The 11,352-nt window shown below is 33.8% G+C and overlaps 1 protein-coding gene across 1 annotated transcript; it reads right to left on the reverse strand.

The window, feature by feature from the left end:
• Positions 1 to 748: 748 nt before the first annotated feature.
• LOC109801924 (seed linoleate 9S-lipoxygenase-2) lies at positions 749 to 6,404 on the reverse strand. The gene is made up of 9 exons (XM_020363090.3): positions 6,144 to 6,404; positions 4,993 to 5,279; positions 4,474 to 4,714; positions 3,706 to 4,023; positions 3,480 to 3,565; positions 3,248 to 3,355; positions 2,636 to 2,943; positions 2,271 to 2,534; positions 749 to 1,788 (listed from the first exon to the last, which is right to left on the reverse strand). The coding sequence occupies exons 1-9, from the start codon at positions 6,358 to 6,360 to the stop codon at positions 1,035 to 1,037; spliced, it is 2,583 nt and encodes an 860-aa protein (XP_020218679.1). The 5' UTR covers positions 6,361 to 6,404; the 3' UTR covers positions 749 to 1,034.
• Positions 6,405 to 11,352: the final 4,948 nt, after the last annotated feature.

The raw sequence follows: 11,352 nt of genomic DNA on the forward strand, positions 1-11,352 counted from the left end.
TCTGGCATGGAAACACTAGGAGCCACTCAATAAAAACCTTATATACTCTTCTCTCTAAAGTCAAATTGACCCTTTGTCTTGAGAAACCTCTAACATCACTGAAACTCTTAAAGGATCCTCAAACTCTAGAATCTCTCAATACTAAACAACAATCCAACTTAACAACATAAAACAACTAGGAATAATTATAATAGTGTCACAACTTAGAGTGTTACAAAAAGATCAATTTTACATTTGAAGAGTAACAATATATTTAAGTCTTTAATTTATTTCAACTTTCAAAATTATATATATATATATATATATATATATAGAGAGAGAGAGAGAGAGGAAGGATCTATTTAATCCAGGAGTAAGTCTACCTAGATTTACTCCGTTCAATAACTCGTGTCTACATCAAATTTCAACGATCCAAATGTTGAATTTAAAGTTCTTAATGCATAAATCAAGTCTGCAAATTTTTAAAAAATTTAAAAATCATTTGATATTTCATTTCATTAATTCAAATCGATAGATAATCATAAAATTATTTTATACATTGATTTGAAATAATGAAACGAATTATCAAATGATTTTCAAAACTTTTAAAAATTTGTAAATTTGATTTATGCATTACGAATCTTAAATTAAACAATTGAATCGTTGAAATTTAATGTAGAACATGAGTAATTGTTAACGTAAATTTACTTTTAGAATAAACGGATCCCTCCTCATATATATATATATATATATATATATTATTTTCAACTTATCTTCAACAAGTAAAAACTAATAATAATAATAATAATACAATTTTGGTTTTCATATACCCCAACTAAGTAAAAAAGTCTAACAATTATATGCTATAACAAGTAATTTGCTAGTGAACATATTTATTAGCGTTACAAACGCCACCCTAATTACTAACATCCAAACCCATGGATCATCTAAACACAATATTACTTAAATAAGCGCACACAATGATACATCCATACAAACACAACGACACATAACTTGAGCATTGCGTCTGTTATTGAAGCCACACACTAGCACGTTTAGATAGAGATACTATTAGGGATTCCTCTAAAAGTCAAGCCTGTTTCACTGGTGGGAAGAAGCACAGTGTAGGGCAATTGAGCCGGCCCAGTTCGGTTTCTAAGTTTTGGATCATGGTTCCTTTCTGAGATTTTTGTCTCAATCTCTTCTAGCCTTTTTCCAAACTTTTTAAAGGCCTCTATTGCCCTTGGATCAGAGGTCCAATTTGGATTGTCCCTCTGTCCAAGGTACACCTCATCAGAAGCATGCCTTGACAATATTTCTATCACTGAAAGGTCCACAAGAGCCTGATACTTTGGAGTAATGGTTCTCAAATAAGCCTTTTGAGGATTCTTGACCATCTCATCATATTCTGGAGTTCCTTTTTCTGGGATCAATCTTCTGCTAAGAGTTGGACGGTTCAGGATAAAACCACCATAAGGGTATTGTCCAAAATTAACTGCTGCATGAAGAGCTGAAGCAGTCCATATAATGGTACTACAGGATTGGATCAACTCTTCACGAGTGTGTGCTTTAGGCCACCACGCCTTGTCCTTTAAGTCACCGTGACCCTTCTCAACAACTTCTTTCCACCAAGCTTGGAGTTCATGGTCTTTCTTAACTGCATCATCTGTGGCATAGTACAAGGAGACATAATCTTGGACCCATATCTTGATAGCGTTCCATATCTCTAGTCCATCCACAGCATAAGGGTAGTCCTCTACCACAAGACGGAGGCCATAGGGACAAGATGAGTCCTCAATAGCCATTCCTCTGAATCATGCAAAAAAAAATGCTATTAACATCAAAAGTGTCTTATAGCTTTAGCTGTCATCAAAGAAAAATTATACTTGTTCTTACAATTAATCTTAGAAGGAGAGAATACACCTAATTTAATCCTATAAAGTTAACTTGTAAGGTGAGAGTTGTCTCTTGTCTATATATTGGGATCTTCAATACATTTTTTTTATGCAAGCCCAACAACAATTACTAACTCAAATAAGTAGTTTGGTAATGACTTAGACCCAATAACAATTGTTAAGATAAGTCTAATACTATCTTAGAATATGAATTTGTGCTTAATTCAATCCAACAAAACTAACTCCTAAAGTGAAAGTTGTCTCTTTTTATAAAAATTGAATTTTGAAAAACCAAGCCCATGAATTTCGCATGCTTGAAGTTCATAAAACTCTTGCATGAACTAGAGATGTGTCACGTATAAAACCAGTTATGCAGTTCATGTTGATATAGATCACCTCTTGATAAGATCAGCAGGTAATGCTTGGTCAGTGAACACCCAATTCTTGTAAAATGCAGAAGAGATCTCCACAGCATACTTTCCCCCCAAAAATGTTTGTTCTATAAAGCCATCAGCATTAATTAGTGATTGTCGAGCAAGTGCATTGATGTTCATCGTGTCACGATAGTGAGGAAACAGAAGTTTATAAACAGGGTGAAGAACACTCAAATTCCTGTTTGTTGCTATGACAAACGGCTCAATCACAGCATGAGTATTCAACCTGTTACCCCATATAAAAAAATAAAAAATAAATAAATAAAAAGATTGAGAATCACTTCATATAAATATATTAAAATTGTTTGTAATGACTAGAGTTCATACCAATGGCTTATGAGCTGATGATAGCATGAATCATTCACAATAACATGAGCCTTGGCCAATAGCCAAATTGTACTTTCAACACCTTCATTTGCTGGTAAGATGACTTTGCTATAGAAACCAAGATTTTGTTGGCCTGGATGTGGCAAACTTAATTCAATGGCCAATGGCTTTAAAGTTCCATCATCTTTCAACAAAAGGATCGTCCTCGTGGCATAAGACTTCGCCAATTTTGATTCGTTTATCCTTCTCAAAAATGGCAAGAATACATCATGGTGATCTAATATGAACAATCTCTTATCCTCAATTGCCTGTTCCACAAATACAATGTTAACACTTCTAGCTTCATTAATTCATTTAAATAACAGTAACAGGTAACATGGCTTATTACAATACTGCAGCAAAAAGAAAAATGCTAACAATCATTCTCTTACTATTAGGACTAACAAAATCGTGTAACGCACTCCTTGTGAAACAAATCTCTCACATAATTATGAGTCCTAATAAACTTCAACTAATAATAATAAGTATATTATCAGAAAATGTATTGCTAGCATTGCCATAGAAAAAATTCTAATACGGTGTTTTATTGAAATGAAACGTATCTATCATTGCCTTATCTACTGTGAGCCCTTCAAGGTTAATCTCCAAGTGTTCTTTAGTCATTTTACTTGTTTGATCACCATAGACTGAGGGATCCAGCTTACTTAGTGGTGGGAACTCCTGTCATGCAGTAAAGAAGATTATGAGGAAAGATGACATTGAAGGTAATGGTTTTTCCTTCACTATAACATTAATGTCATGCATCTTAAACATGGAAACCGAAGAATATAACATTTGGACTTACTTGTAGACGGCGAATCACGCAAGGGTTTACACCAGCAATCATCTCTCTTGCAAATTCTTCATCAGTCATCCATGCTGACTTACTAACTACTCCAAACAACAAAGAAAATAATTGTCAAATTAGAATACTAACAAATGCACAAGTTTTCTGGCACTGCTAAATGTGTTAAGTTATTTAAGTTTCACGTTATATGTAGCATATGCGTGTAATATATACATATCTTTACCTTTAATTAAATCAGGTACTGAAAACTTGAGGACACTTTCACCATCAGTGCGGAATATTTCCTTGAGAACAGGTAAGGGGCTAATTTTGCAGAGAATATCTGTAGGCAGTTTAATTCCACCTTCACAGAGTGAACGTACTTCTTCGAAGCTATCAAACTCATTTGGTGTGAAATTTAAATCAAATACTGATTTGAGTGCAGGCAAGAAGTTTCTTGACAGAGATTTTATCCCGTAACTAAGGAAATCAGATGACTTCAAGTGACCAAAATTTTCATCTCTTGGAACATAAACTTCGCCCGGTTTCTCACTTTTCAAATCTGTCAAGGATCGAATATAAATTATATCAACAAGAACTACAATAGGCAAAAATTCTTATGATTTGCACATAGCCACATAGATAAAAGTATCCTCATTGACATTGTAAGATTTTTACACCATAATCTAATCATAAATTGTCATATAACATAAGTTCAGTAATTTTTATAATAATTACTTTAATGCTCATATCATCATACTTGAGATGATTTCTGAATTGTTAATATTATAAAATTCTTTACACAAACGGTGTACACGAAAATTAAAGTAGATATTATTAACAAAAGAATGAGAAAATATCTATACACCAACATTGTCATTCAGTTACAAATCATCATGTAAAGTAACTGTATTGACTTTTATGATAAATTACGAACAAGTTGTGCATAGCAATTAAACTCTAAAAGAATTTGAAACAAATTTGAGTGATGTTTAAGAAACAGAAGTGTAACCTTTCTTTGTTGGTTTTCTACCAGTTCTTCCCCGGCGAGGGTAAGGATAAGTGACAGATCCTCCAAGAACTGGACGAGCTAAGTTTTCACCGCTATCAGGATTGCCCAAATCATTGTAAACATCATAATCATAAACTCTGTCCCATTCCTTGCGCTTCCCAGATCCATTTCCTCTCAGAGCCTTCAATTCTGCTTCTCTGTATGTCACTAGTGGACCTGGTGTTTCACTTGGCACATATGTCTGCAAAATATTTATGTAACGTTCATTATCAAATCAAGAATTAATCTAGCAAAACCAACAACACTAACACTATTATTTAACATGCAAGACTCAACATTAGTTAAGTTGGAACAATCCCACACTAGCTGATCCACGATTCAATGCGCTTGGTAGTACTATTTTTTAACTATGTTAAGCGGTGCAACAGATTAAACACGTTGAATTGTTTTTATAACATGTGAAAAAAGATTATGTTTCATTTTATAACATATGGATATATATAGTTAAACAATTTTTACCTGGCTGGCAAAGAAAATTCGATCATTTTCGTAAACTTTAGAATTGTAAACCCATGAGTTGCAAACAAAGTGCATGGTTCCTTGATTAGGAATGTCTTCAAGAGTCAAACTGACGAGGAAGAACTCAACTTGCATGTAATTTTTGATTATAAAAGCTCCAGGAATTCCCATCTCACCATCCCATTCAAAATGAATATTGAATGCAGATTGGCCAGCTCCCAAAGTTGGTATAGAGCTAATAATACCTTCCAAATAGGTCTTCTTTCCAATTATCCCATTTCCATTTGCTACAAAAACAATTCAAAATTATATCAAATCCTTTTTTTTGGTTTTATAAAAATATATAGTTTTAATGTAAATTAGTTCTTAACATTGTTTATTATTCTCCTTTTAATTGTAGGTAATGAAATTTTAGTTGAGACAATATTACTCGGAAGAAAGTAATTAATTAAGATCAGGATAAGGTCGAGACAATATTTTAGTAATTTAAAAATATTTAATAATTTTCAAAATAATCAAAATAATTTTAAACAATAATAAATAGTCCTTTCATTCTTCATTCTAACACAGTTTACTTTTGGAGGTGATACATTAATTCTGGAAATGAACATTCCTCTTGTATTTGTCGGATAACGTAAATCATAGATCTTTTCATTTGGACTGTTGATAAGAAATATACATATTTTTACTTTATTTTTTATTTAGGCCCATTTAGTCGTTGTGGGCTGATTTGTCAGCCTAGTCAAACCTGATAATGAGTGGAGTATGAAATAAAATAAAGTACTTATGTTTATATCTTTATTTTAAAAAATATATATTATCTATGATAAAAAAAATATATAAAAAAAAAAAGATGTATCTAGATTAATATTTATGTGTGTGCAGAATGTAATTTGGGTACTCATAGCTATGAGTATTTATGTAACCGGATCAAACCCATTTATTGAGTGTTGTTAGCAGTTAAATGAAAAAAAAAGATTTGTTTATATTTTTTTCTCGCACTAATAACATTAAAATACTATTGATTTTAATTGTAAAAAGTAAAAATAAGCTTGAAGAAACGTTTTCACTCTGATAATAAATAATCATAACTCATCATATACACTAAAATTGTAATCTTTTGACCTTGGTGAAGAATGGGAGTAACTAACCATCAGGCTTGGTAGAACTAATCAACTGGAGAGAGACAGATCGACCAAGGAAGGAAGTGAGACCATCTACAGCTGAACCAAGGAGGTTGATGCCAGTGCCAATAACCCCTTTCACACTCGTTATGCTGTTTATGTCAAGCACATTCTTACGCATCAACACCACTCTTCCCTTCACCTTTTGGCTCCTGTTAAACAACCCTTTCACCCCTGAATACATTATTTTCACTCACCACGCACCCTTCTCAGTCTTCTCAACAACACATGGAACAAATGCAACTATTTATACACCATTTTCCATTAATTAATGAACCAAATGTTCCGTGGAAAATCCAGGGTACGTTCACATTCTTTATTCTTCGCAACTAACATAAGATAACATTCATTATTTGCATCTTTAGTCTTCTCTTTACACATGGTTCCCTTATTATTTTAACTCGACTTTATTTGCAATGCATACTATACTAATGCTAAAATTCAAGACTTTGATTAAACTATAATAACTTCACACCAATTCATTTATACACCAGCTAGTTATGAAAATTTTATTTAATATCATTATAAATATAATAAATAAATAAATCGTATGTAGGCCTTTCTCCCAAACAACCATTCATAACTGTGGAAAACAGCAGATGTCACAACCCATACATCACCTTCGCACGTCTTATTTCACATCACGGATCACGGATTAAGGATTAGAATATTAAATTAATATTTCTATAAATAAAAATAACTTAAGTAATGACCAATATTGCTCGCATTGATTACCTGCACGGGTTACCAGATAAATTGGTGGGAGATATCAATATGTCAGTGACTTGTCATGGGTCTTAAACAGAATTTAATGTGTTTTTTATTAAATAAGTTTTTAATTTTTTCACGTTTCGACGAGTTAAAAGAGAAGCATAATTTTTTTTATGACACTCATTATAATATGTTTTTTATTTTATATATTTTAATTAATGTTTAATAGTCTACTTAAAAAAATATGAATAAATTATACCAACACTTATTAGACTCACGAAATTGCACATAACTCTTTTACTTTTTTAATATTTACGGCAAATTTTCTTATAGAGATCATAGTGTAGTATTTTTAAAATAATTAAAGGGTTAATCTATTGTTTATAGTGTTAATGTTATGTTTCTCCAACAGCTGAGGGGGTTAATAAGAATTCGTCTTCGTCCTATTTTTTATACTGTATTTAACATTTGACGGCTAAAGTTATTTTATCAAAACTTTTCTCAGGAATAAAAATGCACAATCTTGTCGCTACTAGTTAATTTTTCTTTAGGCTAAATTAATAATTTGGTCTTTTATAATATTTAAAAATTTTAATTTAGTCTTACTTTAATTTTTAATTTTAATTTAATTTCAAATTATTTAAAAATATATTAATGTGCGATTTTTCTCCAAATTTCACAAAAGTGTTAAATATTGATAACGTGTATGCCAAGTGACTAGGTTTTCACCTCCTCTTCCTCCTGGTTTTTAGTTTCACCACCCCAAAGTGCTGCAAGAATCCGACGCCACGTCCATTGACGGCGCAGGGTAACGAAGGCAAGGGCGGTGCGCGCCCCCTCGTCGAAGGTGATGTCGTCGCCTCTAACGCCGTTCTCCTTCAGGATTCCGGCCAGCATGTGCCCGAACTCGTCGTCGCCCAGCTTCCCCATGAAGGCCGCCTTGCCGCCCAGTCGCACCACCGCGATCGCCATGTTGGCCGGGGCGCCACTCGGGGCCTTCAAGAACCCCGGCACCTCTGCCAGCGACACGTCAGAGACGGTGGGATGAAGTCGATCAGCATCTCGCCGAAGCTCGTGATCAGGCCGGTGCTGGTGGCAGGTATTACAATTTTGATAAAGAAATCACCATGAAAATATCATGAAAGAAACTTTCTTGAAGAAGGAGAAGAAGAAGAATGTGAAATCAGAAATATATTGAAAAACCCTATTTAACAATGATCAACTACAAGTATATATAGTTACAGCAATACAAGAGAAAATAAACTATGACTAACTAACCTCTTAACCTCCTAACTGAATTAAAAAATACAAATAGAAAACAGAATAAGAAAATAGAATAAGTTAAGTCATCATGACACCCTCCCTCAAGCTTGGAGTGGTAAAGTTTGAAAGTCCAAGCTTGCACACAAAATCCTGGAACATTTTTGGTAAAAGAGGCTTAGTTAAAATATTAGCAAGCTGTCCAGATGAAGTGATTGGAGCTAGATGAATAAATCCTGCTTGAACTTGATCTCTGACAGTGTGGCAATCAATTTCCACATGCTTAGTTCTTTCGTGGAATACAGGGTTAGCAGCAATGTACAAGGCTGACTGATTATCACAAAACAGAGATATTGGAATGAGATCTTGCAGTTGAAAGTCTGTCAACAGCTTATGAAGCCATTGAGCTTCACAAACTCCTAATGCTAAGGCTCGATATTCAGCTTCAGATGAAGATCTAGACACCACATTTTGTTTCTTGCTTTTCCAAGAAACTAACGCATTGCCCAGAAAAAAACAGAAGCCTGAAATGGATCTCCTTGAATCAGGACAAGTGGCCCAGTCTGAATCTGTATAACCTGTGAGCTTAAGATCTGATGAGGATGGGAAGAATAGACCCTTTGTTGGAGTAGCTTTCACATATCTAAGCACTTTCCGAGCAGCTTGAAAATGTGCATTGTTTGGTTGGTGCATGAATTGACTTAATTTTCCAACAGCAAAGGCCAAATCAGGTCTTGTGTGGGTTAAGTAAATCAATCTGCCAACTAGTCTTCTATATGATGATGGATCTGAATAGAGATCAAGTGGATCATGGTGAAGCCTAGTTGTGTGATCCATTGGAGTAGAACATGGTTTGGATGCTAATAGTCCTGTATCTTGCAACAACTCAAGGGCATACTTTCTCTGGCAAACAGAAATGCCTTGATCTGATCTAGAAAACTCAAGACCAAGAAAGTAGCTCAATTGGCCAAGATCCTTGATACTAAATTGTTTGTCCAGAAGCCTCTTTACCTTCATAATCTCTGTTTCATCACTACCTGAAATAATCAAGTCATCAACATACACAAGGATGGCTATAAAACCGATATTAGTTCTTTTAGTAAACAATGAATAATCTGACTTTGACTGAACAAAGCCAAACAGTTTGAGTGTCTCAGTGAGTTTAATGTTCCATTGTCTACTGGCTTGTTTGAGACCATAAAGAGATTTTTGCAATTTGCATACTTTGTTAGGAGAAGATAAGATAAGGCCAGGAGGTGGTTTCATATAAACTTCTTCTACTAAGTCACCATGTAAGAAAGCAGTGTTAATATCTAGTTGATGTACTGACCAATTAGAAGCAGCAACTATAGCCAAAAAAACTCTAATAGTGGTCATTCTTACTACAGGACTAAAAGTGTCAATGTAATCCAAACCTGGTATTTGTGTAAAACCTTTGGCTACTAGTCTAGCCTTATATCTTTCAACTGATCCATCAGCATGATATTTCACCTTAAATACCCATCTACAACCAACAGCCCTTTTATTAGGAGGAAGATCAGTTAATATCCAGGTTTTCTGTTTATCTAAAGCATCTAATTCTGCTCTAATAGCTTCCTTCCAGCAATCATGATTAATAGCATCTTGATAAGACCTCGGTTCAATGATTGAAGAAATAGTTGAAACAAAAGACTGTTGAACTGCAGAATAAGATGTATAGGGAAGGTAATCAGAGATAGGATACCTGGCTGTAGATGATGATTGGTCAACTTTTGAAGCTGCAAGAGTGCAATGGTAGTCCTGCAAATATCCTGGTCTGTTTTTGACTCTTTGAGATGTTCTTCTAATTTCAGGGATATTAATTTCAATGTTAGGTTGATCACTATTGCTGGAATTTGTCATAGGTAAAGTTGAAGAATTATGTTCATGTTCAGTTTCATCAAGATTATCATGAGTATGACTAGGAATAGGGTCACAACTAGTTAAAGGCATTTGTGCTATAGGTACAACAGGACCATCAGTAGATTGAATTGAAAAATCCTTTTGTAGTGGAAAAATATTCTCATAAAATTGTACATCTCTAGAAATGAAAGTCTCTCTTGTTTTTAAATCATACATAATAAATCCTTTTGTGCCTGAACTGTATCCAAGAAACATACATTTTCTTGATCTAGGTTCAAGTTTGGTTCTATTATGAGATAAAGTAGAAGCAAAAGCCAAACAACCAAAGACCTTCAAATGTGAGAAATCAGGTTTTTCTGAATAAAGCACATAATAAGGAGAATTTTGTTGCAAAAATCTAGTAGGTAGTCTATTAATTAAGTGGACAGCATGTCCAATAGCATAATTCCAAAACATTTTGCTTACATTTGATTGAAACATAAGTGCTCTAGCCATACTTAAAATATGTTGATGTTTTCTCTCGACTACTCCATTTTGTTGTGGTGTATTTACACAAGAGGTTTGATGCACAATTCCCAATTTAGCATACCAATCTTTTAAAAGAAATTCTGAGCCATTATCAGTTCTTATAGTTTTAATGTTTTGCTGAAACTGAGTTTGAACAAAAGAGACAAAGTTCTGCAACAATAACTTGGTTTCAAACTTATTTTTCATGAAAAATATCCAAGTGAATCTAGATTTGTCGTCTACTATAGTTAGGAAGTATTTGTGACCAAAAATAGAAGCTACAGATAAAGGTCCCCAAATGTCTACATGAATTAAATCAAACACATTTTCAGATTTAGTTAAGCTATCTGGAAAAGGTAATCTTTTGTGCTTAGCAAGATGACAAATTTCACAAGGCAAAGAAATTTTATTGCATTGAATTTCAGGATAAGATCCCTTGAGAGCAGAAAGTTTGTCATGTGATAAATGTCCTAATCTCAAATGCCATAAATCTGATTGGTAAGTAAAAAAATGACTTGTACAGTGATGAACAACATTTGACTCAGGTGAGGAAACCATTGCATACAATCCTGCCCGCAACTCAGCTGCACCAATCATCCTCATGGAGTGATTTGCTTGAATCTGACAATCAGAATCAGAAAAGGTAAGTGTGCAGGATAAAGTTTTAGCAAGCTTGGAGACCGAAATAAGATTAAAATGAAAGTTAGGAATAAATAAAACATCCGTTAGGTAACATGTTTTGGACAGCAGAACAGTTCCAGATACACAAGTACTAACTTGTGATCCATTTGGAAGTTGGATCAGTATAGGCTTGATT

This window comes from Cajanus cajan, chromosome 5, assembly GCF_000230855.2.
Source record: "Cajanus cajan strain Asha chromosome 5, NIPB_CcT2T_4, whole genome shotgun sequence".
Lineage (NCBI taxonomy): Eukaryota > Viridiplantae > Streptophyta > Magnoliopsida > Fabales > Fabaceae > Cajanus > Cajanus cajan.

What these genes read in the sequence shown, in the direction of transcription:
- LOC109801924 (XM_020363090.3), bottom strand. Translation starts at nt 6,360, where the DNA reads ATGTATTCAGGGGTGAAAGGGTTGTTTAACAGGAGCCAAAAGGTGAAG. An exon ending in AAGGGCTCACAGTAGATAAG is followed by an intron (nt 2,944 to 3,247) that starts GCAATGATAGAT and finishes TTTGTGGAACAG; the next exon opens with GCAATTGAGGATAAGAGATT. An exon ending in CCTGCTGATCTTATCAAGAG is followed by an intron (nt 1,789 to 2,270) that starts GTGATCTATATC and finishes TGCATGATTCAG; the next exon opens with AGGAATGGCTATTGAGGACT.